The sequence below is a fragment of the Phoenix dactylifera genome, unplaced genomic scaffold (genome assembly GCF_009389715.1).
Source record: "Phoenix dactylifera cultivar Barhee BC4 unplaced genomic scaffold, palm_55x_up_171113_PBpolish2nd_filt_p 001307F, whole genome shotgun sequence".
Taxonomy (NCBI): domain Eukaryota; kingdom Viridiplantae; phylum Streptophyta; class Magnoliopsida; order Arecales; family Arecaceae; genus Phoenix; species Phoenix dactylifera.
In genome coordinates, this window is record NW_024068639.1 from 90162 (window position 1) to 111461 (window position 21300).

The window sequence follows — 21300 nt, forward strand, 5'->3', positions numbered from 1 at the left end:
TAGATCCGAATGGACATTATCCAATTTACTTTCACTATATTTGGAAGAACGGACGATCTGGGCTAGTGATAAAGCATGGCACACTAAATGATGAATTTAGCATGAATCTCAAGATGAAGTAAACGGCAACCAAAAGATCTCAAATGCATTTTATTGCATTGCTCTCGATCTATTTAGGTGTGTGTTGACTGCATGAGTTAAAGCATTTGAAGTCTGATTACTTTAAATAGAAGTTTATGCACTTGGTTTTGTATAAGCATAAATGTCTTAACATTTGTAAAGCAAGTGTCCCTGTGATCATCTGTGCTATTTTGATTTTTGATAATGTTTAACCATCCCTATAATTACATGAGAAATTCCTATCTCAGATTCTCATCTTAGGAAGGCAACAAGAGTCCAGTTCTCAGGAAATTGGTATACTGTGTTGAGAAGTCTCATTGCAGAGGGTCAAAGAAAGAAATAGAAATTAAGAATTTGGTTGCTTCTCTTGCCACTCTCATGTGCATTGCATGTACTTAATGGTATATTTTGCATGCAACTTCAACTTTAAAAGGAAAACGATGTTGCAGCCCTACCTAGGATCTGGACAGTTATAGCTTTAGTTTGTAGCAGGTGAGAAGATTTTGAGACACTTGTTTCCTGTTGCATCCAAATATAGCTAGAGTTGTTTTAATTGAAAATTGCCATTCTAGCTCCATGCATACCGACTTTCATAGCATTTTCAATTATCATCAACAATACATATCAGAAGATGAACATTGATTGATTTTTCACAAAATCAGTGCAGCTATGCTAGTTTTCAAAGCTAGAGCCATCTAGTTAATTGTTTTTTTAATAATATCAAGTTAATTATTAGAATAGAATTTTGTTACCATTAACATTTCACTGTATAACCTTAAAACAGAATAAGTGGTTTCATGCTTGACCTGCTTTTCCTGTCAGTTGAACTGGATTGAGTCCAAAGTTTAGGCACTAAAATCAAGTCAAATCTAGGTTGGTGACTGCTGTCCAAGTCCAATTGAGCTTACATAGATTAGTTCATAAAAATGAACTTGCATGGAAATGATTAGCACAAAGAGTACTTGAAATCAATCCATAAAAGAGCTGGTCCAAGCTAGGTAACACACACACACCAAAAAAAAAAAGGAACCAACTCAAATCATGAAAAACAATATGAGAGCTTAGTACCTAATGTGCAACCTGTTTAGCAGAACCATGCAATGAGTGGCAACCAAACTAGCAAAAGCAAAGTTGCTGGGATGAGAACAGTCCATGGTAACACCACAAGCTCATACTCTACTATGAGAACGATGAAATCATGACATGTTGATGTATCTTCCTGGGATGTTTACCAACATGAATGCCTTTTTTGTAATCACTAACTTGCGTTATTTGTAATCAAAGGCATAACAACATAATCATTTATCTAGATATTTCTGTTAGAAAATGTTGGCACTCCTTTCCTTTTCCAGATCAAATGCACAAGCAACCGAGCTTTGCAGCTGAGCTTTTTTTGCTTTTTTGTTCAGAACTGGTAGCTGAGGTTTGGCTTCTGAATATATGGACAGCAGACAGAGAGAGCGGATATTGCTTGGCACTGAACAAGTGGAAAATATTTCATAATTTGCCAAAAGAGCATCTAGAGATAAGAGGGAAAATAGAGATTACGACACCTTTCTTTAGAAGGCTTGCAGAGTACCCAAATAAAATTATATCTGTTACTCTATCATTTACCGATTTTTAATTAATGTTCTTGAGGAAACCCTAAAGAGGATACAAGAAGCAACAGAAGAGAAGGTGGATAAATACAGGCCTTAACAAAAGCCAGCTCAGAAACATCTTAGGAACTGACAGTGCTAGACTTTGTCGCAAGTTGGCCGTCGCACAAAACTACTGTCCCACTCCCCAAATGAATCGGTCCGGATCTTGAAGCTTGAATCCACGGTACTCAAAAATACAACAAGAACTTTTAGCAGCAAGTATAAGTACATCAACTGTCAAATTTGAGTAGGAACCGTTCCTAGTCAAAACTTTGAGATCCCATTTGCGGACACCACAAACAACTGAAGGCAGCACACAAAAAACTCAACGGCTCGCATCTATAAGAAGACGGATTTTAAGCGAACAAGAACCACAGGGTAGAAGTACTGAGGATGGTGACAGTTCAGCAGATGTCTGTATTTCTACTCCATTTTCATGCAATGAGATGCCCATCTCCCCAAGCTCCAATGACGTGATCAAGAAATAATCACCACACCTGCACTGATGGAAGAACTCTTGAACATCACCTAGAGTCTCCATTGCCATGTCCCCCAATTTGACTTCATCATCCACAACCTCCACAACCTGCCTGGAAGCTTGCAGCTCCCTATCATAGTTTGCTCTGGACTTGGAATCAGAAAGAACTTCCCATGCCTTCTGCACATCGAGGAAATTTTCTTCTTGTTTGGGTCGAAGATCCGATTCATCTAGTGTCCCATGCAATTTATCAGGATGAGAACTAAGGACAGCAGCCCTGTAACCCACTCGGATTTCATCATAGCTCGCATCCTCCCTCACTGACAAAACATCATAGTGTGTCCTTTGGATCGAATTTTTGTCAATAAAAAGCATGGTAGAAGCTTATTCTTCAACCTTTCACAGGATATAGAAAAAAAAAGATGAGACAAAGAAGCGTAAATAATGAACTTCCACAGATGAAAAAACTGCAGTAGAGGAGCAAGAAGTTCACTTTGTTTTGGTGGGTACTTGATATCATGTTATATTAATGATAGTACCTCATTTTCATGCTTGCAAACCAACATACTTCCAACAATACGATACGACATGATATTATACAGGATTCATGTAGCATTCCATCAAGATGGCAAAATCACACAAGAAAGATAAAAGAAGGTAGCTCTAGAACTGGATAAACGAATAAGCATAGGGAAAGAATTTGTTGGTAACTAGCAAGCATTAAATTATAAGAGAAGAGTATGCCAACATGGGATTATGTTTCACCATCACTCTTTACCTTTATTATGGTGCTCTGGAAATACAAGAAGTTCCCGATATAAAGTCTTGTTTTCTTTTTATTATTCTTTTTTTTATTAGGCTATGGAAATTTAAAATCTTGTGTTTGACAGCTCGCTAGATGAAATTAAATTGCATAAGCAACAATACAGGAAGAGTATAAGAAAAATAAAGTGAAAACTAATTGATAAGGGAATAGCTGGGCCAAAAAAAGGGATATGTCAAGAAGCAAGTGGTAATGAGTTTCTGGGAAATTCCAAAAAGCCCTAAAAGCACGTGATTTGCATATTTTTATTTTTTTTTCTACTTTTGCTTGCATGGCAAATAGATTTTGAGCATCACAATGAGTCGGAGTGGATTGGTGGCATCGGTGTGGATGACAAAAGACTTAACTTTGGGCTTGGGCCTGCATGATTAATAAACCAAGGTTTTCATCTTGGCCAAGATCTTTGTTTGTAACAGTATCAAGCACCTGCCCCAGAATGACATATATGAAAATCTCAGCTGATATAAATTGGCAAACCCGAGATATTGGCCAGTACAGTATTCATATCAACCAATATTTTTCATTCTTTATTTCTTAAATAAGTTTTTTTAAAATAACAAATCTCAAAATTATTGCTCGGATGGTTGAATCTCGGATTAAATATATCAACCAGAATATAGACATCTTAGTCCTAAAATATCGGCCAAGATCTCGAAAAATATCCGTTCCCTAAGAATTTCCCTACCTATCAATATTGACTGAGATAAACTGAGATATCGGATCCTCAGCCTTTATCACTCATTGAGATAATTGATATCTTGGTATTTAAGAACCTTGTGACAAACTAGCAATCAAGCACTTCAAGTCGCCTTGGTTGGACTTAATTTCCCATGGTCGAGACTATGTGGTGGAGAAATTAGATAAGAAGGGAGGAAAAATTGGATGATTTTCTTTGGAGAGACAATTCCCAACTTAGACCTAAAGTATGTTCATGATCAAGTTTCTGTTTGGTAGAAGTAGAATGCTGAGAAGTGGTTGGTACATAGTTTTCTTTAATTAAAAACAATGAAGCCTTAGGTTGAGAAAGCTAAGGACATGACTAGGGTCCTACTGGAATAGTTCACTGGATACTAGGTAATAAGGAAAATGCACGTCAAGATTTGTTATAAGATATCACAAAAGGAGAGGTAATTGCATAGAACAATGATTTATAGGTGGAAGTGTAAGCTCATGCAATTAAACTGCTGAAAGGGTAATGTGCAAGCCTGAAGACATAAGGTGTAAGCTTCACACATTTTTTCTTTTTATCCAAGAGTAGTGTACTGCACAAAATTATGTGAAATAAAGTATGGTGAAAGGGTACGAGTGTTATGTTTGGAACATGCCATCATCTTTAACTTTTGTAAATATCTCATATTTCATTAACCAAAATGCACAAGCCAAAGCACATATAACAAAGGTGGCTTCTTGTTTCAATATCTCCATGTTTGGCATTTGTTTAGAGTTTAAATTTTTCACAGTGACATATGATGTATCATACCACACCCAAAGTTTGGTACATGAGTATAAACACAATGAAATCAAAAGATATGTGAATGACTTTCTCACATGCATGCCTTCTATAAAAGGATTAGACTAAGGTGCATGTCATGTCACATGTGTCACACATGAACCAGCTTGCGATGCTTATGCCTCCCTGCAATAGCCTCATCGAAGAGATTAAATGTTTTTTACAAGGAAAATCTAATCTGCACGCCTTTAAAGAGGTGTAAAGTAAGAAGAAAAGCATGCATCACACATTGAACACCCAGGCGATGCATATAGATCCCCTATTTAACATATAGTTTCATCCATGAGACTTAAGGCATTTGTCAAGAGGTGAGCGCGAGTCTTTTCAAAATGATGATTGAAGTCATGAGGCAATGTTAGAATATCATATGGCATGCAAGGCCAAGAATATTAATGTGAGAGGTTAGGAAGGATTTTAGGATTAGATTTTTTGAGAGACTACCCATGTATAACTTTCACCAAACTTTCATTCATAAAATCATGCATAACTTTCACCAAAACTTCATTCATAAAAATATTAAATTCTCACTTATGGACCATATGAGTGAGGAAGTGAGGTGACTATGAGATCATGTTTTATAAGATATCTTTGGGGGAGAAACAGGAGGAAATGACATTCTATCCAAGCTTATAGTAATTTAGATGGAAAACAACTTCAAGCACTGGTGGTTCCTAACATGCAGGCACAACTTAATCAAAGAAAAGAAACTAACATATGTTGGACCAATTTGAAAGGAAACCTGTACTATAACGGCATTATAATGATTTGAAATGTTTTATCCTGCCGAAGCATATAGGATGTATCTAACCATATTTAGTCAAAGAATCAGACCAAATACCCAACAAATTTATTGTCAAAAAAAGAAGTAAAAATTACAATTATAACAGCTTTTTAAATAGAGAAGCCTGTCAAACCAATTCATTGGTTAATAAATCTTTCACCATTCCCCAGAGAGATAAAGTGATCTCGCAAAAAGGATCACCAAAAAAAGAAAAAGAACCTCTGATATAACAAGCTTATCATTGCATAAGTGGCTTCAAATGGACTTAGAAACCCAAACAAAACCTAAACTCTACAAAAATTCAGCATCTTGATCTATAATTTTATACTTAATCCAATAATCAATACACAAAGTGACTTTCTTGGAATTTGGCAATATTAAAATGATTTCCACCGGCAACACCTACAAGCACACCACCCATTAACATAGAACATGACGAACAACCACAAACCTACTACCTTATACTAGACCTTACTGAACTCAAAACAACCCAGCTTTCGGTATAATTCTCAACAAAAAACCAATTTAGTTTGACTATGAGGCTCTCTAATCTCCCTTCCCACCTAGGCTTGTCAATCTTAGTGGCTCGTCCCAACAAGAAGCAGTTATCCTTCATATGATTCTACAACTTGCTCAATAGAGACAAGGAAAAATACTTAAGAGTTGAAGCCAAAACCAACTAAAGGCTTATTTGAACTTCTACCACAGGTTAAAAAATTGGGAGCCTCCACTGTAAGCATACGTCTCCATGTAGGAGACTTAAGATGGCCCACATGCCACATCTAGTTTTTAAATTATTATAATTATGTAATAGTATTATTTTATTCAAAAAATCATATCTGGGAGTTGAGATTTTAACGTAACTGCTTGTAACCACTCAATCAGATCATGTTAATGTTGAGGGCTAGTTAATGTTGAGTGGGTATTCCCACTTCCTTGATGGAAGGAAAGTGGGTGAGATATTCAGGTGGATATGGGTCTTGGCCTGTCTATAAAATTGCATGTGATTATCCATCAGGTCACATACTTATGAGAAATAGACTAGGCTGAAAACTCTATCCTTTACTCTCCATATAGACAGTGAGGGTTGTGAGGTTTGCTGGGATTTTATCCAACTAATCTCTTGGTTCTCTAATTGGCTTAAACAACTATGGCTGGAGGTCAGTCCGTATTATATGTGATTATCTTTTCTTCCGTATGTAGTGTTATTATTTCTCCCAAATTTCTTTCATTATTGGTATCAGAGCCTGCTTCTATGCTATGTTGTTTAGTCAAAGGGTGGATTACATTTGAAAGTACCTGCAAGCGTTTATCAATTGTTGGATAGGGTGATAGAATCAAACAATTTTTACTTCTTGCAATCTATTAAACAAAGGCATCTGTGATTTCTATTATGGCCCAGCATGTTTATCCTTCTAATAGAAATTTGTGGTCTTGTTATCTGAGAGCTAGCTTATAAAAATTATCACTGATTTGCCTCTGTTTACTGTGTTTCATTTGATATGACTTGCAAGTTTATTGACACCTATATTCTTTTACATGTAATGATAGAGTTGTAGTACTTTAAATTAGTTATCAACTCTATCTTTAAATTGAAATAAACTTATGATATTAGCCAGTGTCATGATTTATCGGTGAATACCATGAATTTTGAGTTTGATTGCACTTTACCGTGATTATCTATTCATGTATTAGAGAGGTGTATTTCAGCTTGCATCAAATACACATATTCATGATTATCTATTCTTCTATTTATGATTATCTGTTCAATTTGAATTTTGCTGTGTTAAAGAAATCTGGTTTTAGGCGAAGTCCTTGAGGGCTAACATTATGGTGATATCAAAACTTTAGAGAAGCAAAGTTCAAATACAACATCGACTTGTTTTAGAAATATTAGTTGGATAGATGTTGCAATACTAAGACATTTATCAATTTCCATATGCCTATAAGCTTGTCAACATGTTTAATAAATTAAAGGCTTCGAATTTGAAATTGACTATGCTGGAATGATATCTGAAGATTATATGTGAGTCATTATCACATATCAACACATAGTCTATTGGCACTTAAATTTTAAGAAGCTAAATATGATGTGGACTCCAATACATGATGAATTTCACGGCAACTATTATTGCCTGTATGTGTTGATAGCAGCATTAAGTTCATTTTGAAGTCTGCAATATAAATATTTGTACACACCGATTACTTATCTGCTTGCTTGGTGTGTTGGTGCTATGCGTAGTTCAAAGTGCCGAATTCATTGCATTATGTTTAAGAGAAATAAATGTAGATGAGATTGACATTTGCTCTTATTTTGCGGACATGTGCATTTTATATCTCCATGCTTATGTGGCTTCACTTTGCTAGATTTTTAGTGTGCCTTTGGTACTGTGTGCAAAAGGGTTATACAAATATCCTATAGGACTATTGTCATAGTCTTGCTCATATTCTGTTGCACACGCCATGATAAACTATGCACTTCGGATTATTTGAGATGTATGGTTTTATTGTGCATCAACATATTTTAAATGACTGCATAAGCATAAAAGATTTTTGAAATATTGGATAAGGCCATATTAAGGACATGAACATCATTGGGTATTAAGACTAGCCACAGCATCTTATGACACCTAGATGTTGCATGATATTTACACTAATGGCAATCCATATTGCAGTTAAGTCATAGTAAGTAGTTACTTGGCCCCATAGGGAGGCGATCATTTGGGTGATTTAATTGGAATAAGATAGTGGTTTAAATATTAAGAAAGGGAATACTAAATACCCACAGGTGTAGCATTCCTTTTTTTTAAAAGTACTTAAAAAAAAAACCATTAATCTTATTATAAAAGCTATACGCAAATCTAATGCATTTTGCAGCCTCTACCCATAGGAAGGTTTAGATTTTGCTATTGAATTTGACATTGGTTGATTCAAATTACAGTTATTGTTTCAAAGCATTAATTTTATTCTTGGTTATTGCAGTTGCTGCTAATTCTTTTTTGAACAATGACTCTCATATTCCAACCTTGAATAGTGAAAATTTTTCGGACTGGAAAGACAATCCTTTTGACATTAGGGTGTATGGACCTTGATTTAGCACTCCGTGTGGATGAGCCAGCTGTGCCCACGGAATCAAGTCCCGCTGTGGAAAGGATGGGCTATGAGCGATGGGAGCGATCCAATCGTTTAAGCCTAATGCTCATCAAGGCATATGTTAGCAAGAGCATTAGAGGCTCTATTCCACAGTGTGATAAGGTAAAGGACTACATAAAGGCCATTGAAGAGCAATTTGTTAGTTCTGACAAGGCATTAGCTAACACCCTACTAAACAAGTTGTCAATGATGAAACATCACAAATCTAGGAGTGTGCGTAAGCACATAATGGAGATGAGGGACATTGCAGCCCAACTCAAGTCCCTAGAGATTGAGATTTCAGAGTCTTTTCTTGTTCATTTCATACTCAACTCTCTCCCTGCAGAATATGGACCATTTAAAATATCATACAACACACATAAGGAAAAATGGTCCGTTAATGAACTTCTGACTATGTGTGTGCAAGAAGAGGAGAGGTTGAAGCATGAAAATCTAGAGAGTGCTAATTTTGTCACTCATTAAAGGGGGCAAGGAAAGAAAGGCAAAGGTGCTGATACTAAGCAATGGAAGAAGAATGGGAAAGCGTCATTCAAGCGATGTGGCCATAAGGATGCATGCTTCTTCTGCAAGAAAAAGGGGCACCAAAAGAAAGATTGTCTGAAATACAAGCAATGGCTTGAAAAAAAAGGTAGTCTCAATGCTCTTGTGTGTTATGAATCTAATTTCATTAGCGCTCATCATAATACATGGTGGATTGATTCAGGAACCACAATTCATGTTGTCAATATTATGCAGGGCTTTCTCAGCCTAAGGAAGCCGATGGGAAGTGAACAAGGCATCTATTCAGGAAATGGGATGTGTTCGCACGTCGAGGCTGTGGGGACTTTTAGACTTATTTTAGAAAATGACTATGTTTTGGACCTTGTAAATATTTTTTATGTTCCTTCATTTTCTAGAAATTTGGTTTCTGTATCTAGGTTGGCACTATTTGGTTATGAATTTAATTTTATTGGCTCAAACCTCCTTTTATCTAAAAATTCTTTTGCCATAGGGTTTGGGACTTTAGTTAATGGTTTGTATAAATTGAACTTAGATCCTGCCTATGAGCAAAGTCTCCTAAACATGCATGATGTTGGTACTAAACGTACCATTGTTGATGAGTCATCCTCTACATTGTGGCATCGGAGATTAGGTCATATCTCCATAGAGAGAATGAAAAGGTTGGTTAATGATGGAGTACTCAAGGCTCTAGACTTTTCTAACTTTGGTACTTGTGTGGATTGCATAAAGGGAAAGCAAACCAACAAGACCAGTAAAGGTGCCAAGAGGAATAATGAAGTACTTAGGATCAGACACACTGACATTTGTGGTCCATTCAGTACCCTTTGTCTAAATGGTCAGAAATATTTTATCTCATTCATTGATGACCATACATGCTATATATATCTCTACCTTCTATTTGATAAAGCTGAAGCACTAGATGCTTTTAAAACATATAAGAAGGAAGTAGAGAAACAGTTAGAAAGAAAAATTAAGATTATCAGATCAGATAGGGGTGGTGAATATTATGGACGATACACAGAGTCAGGGCAAAGACCGGGTCCATTCGTAGATTTTCTTAGAGAAGAGGGTATCATTGCCCAATATACTATGCCGAGATCACCTCACCAAAATGGTGTTGCTGAAAGGCGAAACCGTACCCTCATGGATATGGTAAGAAGTATGTTGAGAAACAATGATCTTCCTTTGCTTTTGGGGAGTGAGGCCTTAAAAACTGCAGTGTATGTCTTAAACAGAGTTCCATCTAAAGCGGTTCCCAAAACGCCGTTTGAGCTATGGAAAGGGTGGAAACCAAGTTTGAGACATTTGCACATATGGGGTTGTCCAGTTGGTCAAGATATATAACCCACATTTAAAGAAATTGGACCCCAGAACAGTCAGTGGATATTTCATTGGCTATGCAGAAAAATCTAAGGGCTATAAATTTTATTGTCCCTCACACACACCTAGAATTGTTGAAGCCAGAAATGCAAAGTTCATTGAAAATGTTGACACTAGTGGGAGTACCATTCCTCGAAAGATGGAGTGGGAGGAAGCACGGAATCAAGATACTATATCCATGGACAAAAGTAAGTTGGTTATCTTCCAAGAAAATCAACTTGATTTTTTGGAGGAACAACCACCACCACCACCTCTACCTCAAAAGGAACAAGTCAACATAGAGCCTGAAGTTCAACACCCACTTGGTATGGGTGAGACTGAAGGTCTGAGGAGATCTTCAAAGGTAAGAAGATCTGCCATTTCTGGTGACTACCTTGTGTACCTAATGGAGTCTGACTTTGATGTTGGACCCAAGGATGATCCCATCTCATTTTCACAAGCCATGAGTAGGGAAGATTCAAAGGTTTGGTATGATGCCATGAAGGCAGAAATGGACTCTATGGCTAAAAACCAAGTCTGGGATATTGTTGAGTTACCTTAGGGAAATAAAGCTGTAAGCCGCAAATGGGTCTACAAAACTAAGAAAGACTCAAATGGTAACACTGAAAGATATAAAGCCAGACTGGTAGCCAAGAGTTTTACACATAAAGAAGGCATTGATTACCATAACACTTTCTCCCCAGTTTCTAAGAAAGACTAATTCAGAATAATCATGGCACTAGTAGCTCATTTTGATTTAGAGCTACATCAGATGGATGTGAAAACAGCTTTTCTGAATGGAGATCTTGAAGAAGAGGTATACATGAAACAACCAAAAGGATTTTGTTCTGATCAAGGTAATCATTTGGTTTGCAAGTTAAAGAAGTCTATATATGGACTAAAGCAAGCATCCCGACAGTGGTATTTAAAATTTCATGATGTTATCACTTCATATGGGTTTACAGAGAACATCGTGGATAATTGCATATACCTCAAGATTAGTGGGAGCAAGTTTATTTTCTCAGTTCTGTATGTTGACGATATCCTGCTTGCAACCAATGATTGGGCATTGTTGCATGATACTAAAGAGTTTCTTTCTAAGAACTTTGAAATGAAGGATATGGATGAAGCTTCTTATGTCATTGGCATAGAGATTCACAGAGACAGGTCTCAAAAGACATTAGGATTGTCTTATAAAGCCTACATTGAAAGAGTTCTGAAGAAATTCAAAATGAATGAATGCAAACCGAATGCAGCGCCCATACTGAGAGGTGATAAATTCAGTGTAAGTCAATGTCCAAAAAATGCCTTGGAAAAGAAAGAGATGGAAAGCATTCCTTATGCATCAGCAGCTGGCAGTTTGATGCATGCACAAGTCCGTACAAGACCTGACATAGCATTTGCTGTGGGAATACTAGGCAGATATCAAAGTAATCTAAGAATGGATCATTGGAAGGCTGCCAAAAAGGTTATGAGATATCTACAAGGAACCAAGAATCGCATGCTCACTTACAAGCATGTAGACAATCTAGAAGTGGTTGGATATTCAGATTCAAATTTTGCTGGATGTCAAGATTCTAGAAAATCCACTTCAAGATATGTCTTTATGCTAGCTGGAGGTGCTATATCGTGGAAGAGCGCCAAACAGACAATAGTTGCATCGTCTACCATGGAGGAAGAGTTTATAGCGTGCTTTGAAATAATTTCACAGGCGAAATGGTTACGGAATTTATCACAAGGCTTCAAGTTGTGGATTCAATATCAAAGCCATTGAGGATTTACTGTGACAACTCGACAGCGGTTTTCTTCTCAAAGAATAACAAAAGTGGAAGCCGAAGCAAATATATTGACATAAAGTATCTAGCTGTCAGAAAAAGAGTAAAGAAACAAGAAGTGGCCATTGAGCATATAAGTACAGACTTAATGATTGCAGATCCTATGACAAAAGGACTCTAAATAAATGTGTATACACAACATGTAGAGAGCATGGGATTACTTGGATCATTTGATGCTTAATTTCTTGTTTTCGTCTTACTTGCTTATTGTCAATAAAAGTAATTTTATTTGTGCACATATAATTTTGCTCTTAATATTGTCCATTGGGACATTTGGACCCCGAGTGACTTATTGGAAGTCATTCATAAAGAATTACCACATTAAAATCTTATTTAGAGTGAATAAAACATTGTAATACATGGAAGGAAATGTTTACTAAGTGGAGACATAATCGCCATGATTCATGTGTTTTATCTTTCTAATTAAGAATAAATTTTGAGCAGTTTGTAATTGGTGGCCATATTCAGTTTTTGAATTTCTCAACCCATACAGTCTTTTAGATGTGCCATGAGAGCCAAGTGGGAGAATGTAAGCATACGTCTCCATGTAGGAGACTTAAGGTGGCCCACATGCCACATCTAGTTTTTAAATTATTATAATTATGTAATATATTATTTTATTCAAAAAATCATATCTGGGAGTTGAGATTTTAATGTAACTGCTTGTAACCACTCAATCAGATCATGTTAACGTTGAGGGCTAGTTAACGTTGAGTGGGGTATCTCCACTTCCTTGATGGAAGGAAAGTGGGTGAGATATTCATGTGGATATGGGTTTTGGCCTATCTATAAAATTGCCTGTGATTATCCATCAGGTCACATACTTATGGGAAATAGACTAGACTGAAAACTCTATCCTTTACTCTCCATATAGACAGTGAGGGTTGTGAGGTTTGCTGGAATTTTATCCAACTAATCTCTTGGTTCTCTAATCGGCTTAAACAACTATGGCTGGAGGTTAGTCCGTATTATATGTGATTATCTTTTCTTCCGTATGTAGTGTTATTATTTCTCCCAAATTTCTTTCATCCACATCTTGGGCAACAGCAAGTCAGAGCTAGTTACATGACAATAAAATGCCTAAATCCTTAAACCAAGAATTTAATTGAACTAACAATTATATAGAAAAGTTCCCATAAGAGAATTTGTTTTTCATTAGGATAAAATTCTTGTTAGATGGAAAAGCTTTCTTGAATTATAAAATTATGTCTTTGGTTGCCAACCAGCTACCCCAGAAAACCAACATGTTGTCTCCACAATCATGAGTTTCAGTTTCTCCAGTGATGTGAAACTTTCTGCTTTACTCATCAAAATTATGTTATAGTTTCCAAGTCAGAGAAGTCTGATCAGAAAATATATTGTTTTTAACATCATCTTCCTCTCAGAAAGACACAAAAGTGCCCCTCTAGTACCAGTATATAACAAATACATAAAAGAGAAAAGCACTGGCAGACTCTACTAAAGCATCATAACAATGAGAGAAACGCTTCGTTGTAGTTTCTAAACCAAATTTCTATACAAATAATGGAAGCCATATATAGTGTTGGACATGAAAATATTCCGTATCGCTTAGGATCAAGCAGGAAGGGATAGATAAAATACATCTAGGAGCTAAATCTTATGAAAATATTGCTTTGTTAAAGTCTAACAGTAACAGGTTGAGGCTAGCTCTAGTTCATATAAATTAAAAGCTCACAATTCCCAGCGTATTACCGATCCAAATCCTATCTTAACAAACGGAGCACAAAGGTGAAACAATAGGTAATGCCTTATATACATGCACTTGGGCCGATACCTTGCATGTATAATTAAAACTGATAACTTTTTCCAAACAGAAAGGTCCAACTCATTCTGGAGACCCAAAATCAAATGTATAACAAAGACAAACAGCATCAGATATATAATGCAGTAAAATCATTCTGAATTCTTCATTGGAACAAAACAACAAACAATTGCATGGCATGAAAGAGATACAAGTATTAGGCAGCAGATAGCATTCAACAGATTATATTGCACCTTAAAAAGAGCATAAAGGGGGCGAACTGGATAAAGTAGGAGACGAAAAGCGGCGTTAATCGGAGGCGGTGACGACCAAGGGGCTACTCCAGCTGGTGGTAAAGTCGCGGGAGGTGGAGCGCCGCCGGAATGCAGAGAGAGAACGGAGTCGATGGGGACGGGGGTTGTCTGAAGGCGGAGACGGGCAGCCTGAGGTCGATTACCGCCGGAGATGAGAGAGAACGAGAGGAGAATGAGATGCGGAAGAGAGGAGAGAAAGGGCGAAACAGCCGTCTCGGAGGGACCATCCCAGCGGGTCCCGTATAAAACCTAGGCCGATTGGGTCAGGATTAGGTATTCCCGGGCTCGCGTGCCCCGTTAAAATGGGCTCGGGCCAGCCCGAAGCCCACCAGGATGAGCCAACTTCGGGAAAAAAAATTGAGACGGTTCGGATTTAATTACACAGCCAATTTATTTTTCGGACCGATCAGATTAGGACCGGACCAAGCCTGAGCCTAGATAAAGCCCAATTTAGGCCCGTTGCAGAGGGACCCTTAATACGGCCGAGAGCGAGAGAAGAAGAGAAAGAGTACCTAAAAGCCAAAAGCATCAATAAATCTTATAACAGAGCTCCAGGCTCTAGCCCGAGATCGTGGAGATCAGAAGGATGGCACAATGCTGTAACTATGGTCCACCATGAGCGGCCGCGGTTGAGGCGGAGTAGACACAATCGACCTCCACTTCGATCTCCGTTCGCTTAGCAAATCGCCCCTTCCGCAATCTCCGTTTGATAAGCATATTACTAAAGAGCTTTTAGTGATTACTTGATGACTAGATGGGAAAAAAGAATTTTTAATAGTCGGAAATGGTAATAAAGGATGTTGTGGAGTGTTTTATCTAAGTACATGTACTATTAAAATTCTTAATATAGAAACTATTATTTTAATATTTAATCTAAATAATATAACAATAAATTTTATATTTATTATAAAAATATAACAATATTTTTATATAGTTATAATATAATAATATGCTACTATTGTAATGAAATTATTATATAATTATATAATAATAATATAATAAAATTAATATAATATATGATATTGTACTATCCTAAAGTGATAGTAAAGTGTTGTTAATCTATAAATTAATTTTGTAATTTAGTCTAAATAATATAATAAATAGTGTATTTATTTTTGAGGCAACAACCAAGTAATAAATAATTTCATAGTTTTTAACTTTAGTGGTAACATAAATATTTGACTTTATTTACCCAAATACAAAATGCCAATAGAATTTTTCATATATCCACAAGGCAACATAAATATTCACAAATATTTTTAAGTATCCATGTTATATGCATAATATCCTATAAACATATCAACAACTCATAAGAAGAATAATAATAAGATTGTGCAAAACATTTAACTCCTAGTTATTTAATATTTGCATTTGTTCAGCTCTCCTTTCTTCCTATGGTTTATCTATCTAAACAATCAAATGAAAGTAGATCCTCCTCACCATTAAAAGGCTAAATTCAAAATTCTTAATTGTATGATTATGGCAATAAAAAATACCAGTTTAAATAATAATGAAAATGAAAATTATTTTAAATTGAATTTTTAAAATTGTCGTTGTCTTGATTTAAATCCGAATCTCTCGGGTGAGCTTCTATATGAAAAATAGCTTTTCAATGCATCTCAAGTAGAGCTAAGCTCCAAATTGCAGCTTTTCTAGCAGACTTTTTTTAATTATTAGATGAACTAAAATATTTATCAAACTATCTCAAAATCATACAAAATATGTTTAGCTCTCCAAATGGTACATTTTGACCCGTCAAGTAGCGTTTTTTTACCCTCCAAAAGCAATTCCGAATGAGGCTCTTTCTCTTAGGGCATATTTAGTTTATGACTGGAGTGAGAATCGAAATAGATTAGAATGGAATTGGAATGGCCATATCCTCCCGCATGTTTAGTTCGTGACCGGAATCGGAATGGAATTTAAATATTAGAAAAGAGTAGGGATTGAGTTTTGGAGGATTATGATATTTTCATTCTCCCCAAAATCAAAATGGGAACAAAGCTCTTCTCAACCAAATAATTGGAATGGGAGTTACTCGTTTCCATTACTATTTAAGAGTCCAACTTCCTAAAATTGGAAAGGAAATGAAACTCCTTTAAACCAAATGTCTAGAACAGGAGTTACTCATTTTCATTCTTATTTCATAGTTCAGCTATCCCCAACCAAATATGTCCTCAATCCCATTAAGAGAAGGGAATAGTCCGGTTCAAGTGTTGCCAGGCCGCCCCCCACCCCCTACCCCTCCCACAGCCTTGTCTATATCCGTGGCATGAGAAATGAGGGTAGCCAGCTCCTTTTTCTCTTTATAAAAAAGGGGCTGGTCCACTAACGACCCCCTTCCTTAGCCCAAGTCGAGCAACAAGGCCGCCTCATGGCCATAAAGCCCAAATCGTTTAATTCCTCGGAAAAGCATCATATATAGAGCCCAAAGAACTGCAATAACCTCGGACTCGTATCACATACTCAGCCCAAGGCTCGTCTCTCACCATCCAATAAGCCCAAAGGACCCCTTCCCTAGCACAAACAGACTCCTCCTCCATCAGCTCTCTACAATTTCATCAGGCAATGGCAATAGGTCCAGACCTAAATAGGTGCTCCTATTCTTGAACAAGTCATCAAGGATTTATTTAGTTCGCAAAAAAAAAAGATGTATGGTCAGTAGAAAAATAATAATAAAAAAACTCTTGTTTGGTTAGAGTTTTCAAACAAGAGAGATGGAAAAGTAATATTTTCATGAGAATAAGATTCCATGTTTCACGAAAAAGAAAAATTCATGAGAAATATGAGAGCTACTTTCTTACTAGTTGAGAATTGAGATTTTTTCTTTCTTTTCAAAACTATCTTTAAACCATCAAAATCTATGCATAAGGTCTTTTTCTTTATTAAGAGTATACTAGATATTTTACATAAATGTACCATTTTTTCATGGTCAACCAAACATGCTAAACTATTTTTTCAGGTATCATATTTCTAGAAATCAACTTTTTTTAAAAAAAATATTCTAGTAAGAAAAATTATTTAATCACTACCAGAAAACACGCGTATAGTGACGGCGATTCCCGTCACTATACCGTGTTTCCGGTTACTAATACGGAATTTGTGACCGGAGCTCCCGTCACTGAATTGGTTACAAAAACACGCGTCACTAAATTCTCAGTGACGGCAGCGATTCCCGTCACTAAACTCCGTGACAGAACCGCCGTCACAAAGCCGTTACAAATCCAAAAATTAAATATTTAAAAAATTATGTATTTTCCGTCACTAACCAGTCCCTGAGTTAGTGACGAAGATAACTTGGTCACTGATTTGTCACAGAATTCGGTCACAAGTTTGGTCACTGATCTGTGACAACCTTCAGTGACAGATTTAGTCGTCACAGATATGGTCACAAATTTTGTCACTAAATTTGTCATTAATCCCGTCACTAACCTATTGACAAGATTACCGTCACTAATTTGTCACAACTCACTGAGCAAAATCAATTTTTAGTAACCAAAATTCTGTCACTAAGTTTATGGCTGCTCGTCACAATACTTGGTAAACAATTCAGTAACCAAATTTGGTCACTAATCACATTCTAATAACCTGGTACATTTGGTACATTGATTGGCTCATAATAATAATAATAATAATAATAGTAATAATAATAATAATAATATCAGTAATATCAAAGACATTCAACATTACGCAAAAGTCATTTAACATGTCATTCAAAATAGGCATCAACATGTCCTAAATCCATCAAAATCAAAATCCAAAAGTATGTCCTAGAGATCAACAGAGATTTCATTCCTCCTACGAATGCAAAGATCTATCATCTAAGGCAAAAGCAATCACAATGAAGCATGATCAGCAGAACCAGAATCACCATTACTCCCCTGATCTGCATGCCTGGGTCCAAAGCCAATCTCTTCTCTCATCTTTTGAAGAACTTCGTCTTACCATTTTTTCTTTTCGTGCTCAAGAATACCTAGAAGGTCTTCACGCGTATACAACTCTGGAGCTTGACTTGTAGAGGTGGAAGAGGATAATGATTGCCCAATAATTCCAGTAAGATCCTCCAGGGGACTAAAGCCATAGACAAGGCCATGAGTTGGGACACCAGTTGCCTCAAACCACAAGTCAAACCATGTTGAATACCCCAGTGTAAACCCCTTTCTCAATAGATGAACATTGATCGTATCACGGTCAAGAAATTTCTGGTTGTCACATCTTATACAAGGGCATCTAATCTTATCCCCACTACAATACTCTAACTGAGTAAATGCAAACTCAAGGAACCCTTTAACTCCATCACAGAACTCAGCTCTTATGTAACCATTTTCACAAAGTCGGTGGTACATCCAATTACGATCAAATGGCATAGTTCCTCTAAAAATCAAATGACAATCAAGAAGAAAGTGAACCTAACAAAGATAGACAATAAGCCTCTTCAGCAAAGATGATATAAAATGATATAAAAATAGAGTACACTATTTCAGCAAAGATGTGCATGAACCTAACAAAGATAGATAATAAACCTCTTCAGTTTAATATAATTCTTAAATGAAAGCATAGAAAAGTAATCACTCTAAAAGAAGGGCCCATAAAACTGATTAGATAATTGAGATAATGCGGCAATACTGTTTACCATGTCAAGCAAGAGCACAATAGGAAAAGGTTATCCCATGGAAGCTAAAGAAAAGAATTTGGCCGGAAAGGGACCTCTCTACGAGAGAAAGTAGGGGCATTATGAGAATTTCACACCATCTAATTAATAAAAGTCCCATCCCACCATTTCCCCTTCGAGCGAGTACCCAAGCAGCACCTGCAACATCACAGCACAGCAGCCATTCAACCCCCTCCCTCCTTTTCTCTTGCAGCCAACCAAATCCCTCCTCTATCTTTCTTCCCCAAAACAAAACTACTGTCCCCAACTTCCCAAATTGCCTCTCGGCAGGCCAGGAAACTCTCCACCTCCCTTCCATCAAGGGGGAAGACTCGTAGCCAGCTCATGTTCCCATTTTATATGGGGCCTTTGCTTTCCTTTGGTCACAGACAGAAAAGAGGCAAGGAACCTCTCTCCCTCCCTCCCTCTCCTTCGCCTCTCTCTCCCTCTCTCTCTCCCCCCTCTCTCTCTCCCTCTCCCCCTCTCTCTCCCTCCCTCTCTCCCTCGTTGGATTACCTTGTCGCGTGCTCGGATCAAAGCATCCAAGAAAACCAGAAAAGAAAGGAATGATGCTCAGATCTAGGGCATTAAAAGAAATCTCCTATTGTGCTGGACGAAGCAAAAGCCGGTGAAGAAACGAAATAGGAATAGATTTAAACCTATACGGAGATATCAAACAGATAAAAAAAAAACTTACAGAGATTGGAAGACGAGAAGAGGCGATCTTGGCTTCGGACGGCAGCGGGGAGGAAGAGCGGGGAATATCAGGAAGCGGTGATCTTTCTTTCCTTGGATCGGAAAATATTAAGAAGCGGTGATCTTTCCTTGGAGCGGGGAATATTAGGGCACAGGGCAGTGGGTTTTCTTTTTTTTCCTGGAGGCAAAAAGAAAAAGAAGCGGTGATCTTTCCTTGGAGCGGTGATCTTTCCTTGGAGTTGGGTTTTCTTTCTTCTTCTTCTTCTTCTTCTTCTTTTTTCTTTTTTTTTCTTTTTTTTTTTTTTTTTTTTTTTTTTTTTTTTTTTTGAAGGCAAAAGGGTTTTTCCAACCAGACCATCCCTTGGTTCGGGATATAGGGACGATGTGTGGGGTTGGGGTGGCCATCCAGGCCAAACATGTATTCAGAGAAGCTAATGGGGCAGCCGACTGGGTGGCTGCCTTCGCGGCTCATCATTCAGGGTACACTTTTTGGGTGGGGGAGGGGGAGCTGCCACTGGCTCTTCGTGAGTTAGCCTTTTTTGACTTTATTGGGTGTATTTACACACGTACTGTATGAAAACCCGTTTTTACCAAAAAAAAAAGGGTTTTTCCCAACTGGGATTTGGGCTATTGAAAAGATTTGGGCGGGGCAGTGGGTTTGATTTTGGATTCCCTCCTTTTACTCTTTTTTTTAATTATAATTATTCAAAAATAATATTTTTTAATATTTTAGAATTAAAAATTAAATTTGGTGACGGAAATTTCTGTCAATAATCCGTCACTGTCAAAAATAATTTTTTAAAAATTTATAAACACTTGGGTTACGATTTTTGTGACGGCTAAATTTGTCACTGTTTGGTTGTAATTTTGGTTATCAGTTTTGTGACAGATACCCCGTCACTACGGTGGTCACTAAATTTTGGCGTCCATCCTATCCGCATATTCTGTAACCGGTCTGTCACTAATCTGTCACTAAGTTCATACCACGGTGACCAAATTTTTGTCTGTCACTAATCCGTCATAAATAGTGACTGATAACGGGCCGTCACTAGTTTTCCGTCACAATACGCTTGTTTTCTGGTAGTATTTCATGCGAACCAAACGAGTCACAAATGTACAGCATAAGCGACTATATTAGTATGTCAAGTTCGAAATTAAGATTAAAAGACAATAAGTGTACGATGGGCACTTAATCAAACTCATCATCCCATTCTACCCTTCCACATATGGCTGTAAGTCACTTAGGAAAACGATATTGCAGCATAACCCTTAAAAGTAGGAAAGCTGTGAGATGTAGATGTTTGTAATTGTCTACCTCCACTATGTCCAATATCTACGTTAAGGAAATAATATAACATGGTCAAACCATAGCCAAACACGCATCCATCGAGGTTAGGGATCTACAAACATGGAGAAATTATTTTCCAGAAACATTTTGCAAATTTGTATGATCAAACCCAATTTCTTTAATTGAACTTGTTATTCTCTCTTTCGGAAGGCGGATTCCTTGTTGAGCATCTAAGGCATTTTAGTGCCGGTTTATACACCCTATGAGTCACAATAAATGGACTCGTATCTAGATCTATATAACCTGGCCATCAAAGTGACTTAGCTACATTAGTTTGCATGAACCCCTCAAGGAAAATTCAGAAACTATTTCTGAATCTTCATAGCGTGGGG

The 21300-nt window shown here is 37.0% G+C and overlaps 2 protein-coding genes across 2 annotated transcripts; one reads left to right on the forward strand and one right to left on the reverse strand.

Annotated features, from left to right (window-relative positions):
• Nucleotides 1-1646: 1646 nt before the first annotated feature.
• On the reverse strand, nt 1647-19877 carry LOC103699309 (DPH4 homolog). The gene is made up of 2 exons (XM_039121984.1): nt 19622-19877; nt 1647-2634 (listed from the first exon to the last, which is right to left on the reverse strand). Exon 2 carries the CDS (start codon nt 2611-2613, stop codon nt 2086-2088), a length of 528 nt encoding a protein of 175 aa, XP_038977912.1. The 5' UTR covers nt 2614-2634; nt 19622-19877; the 3' UTR covers nt 1647-2085.
• Nucleotides 8434-8967, forward strand: LOC103699105. Its single transcript, XM_008781157.2, has one exon. The coding sequence runs from the start codon at nt 8434-8436 to the stop codon at nt 8965-8967; it is 534 nt and encodes a 177-aa protein (XP_008779379.2).
• Nucleotides 19878-21300: the final 1423 nt, after the last annotated feature.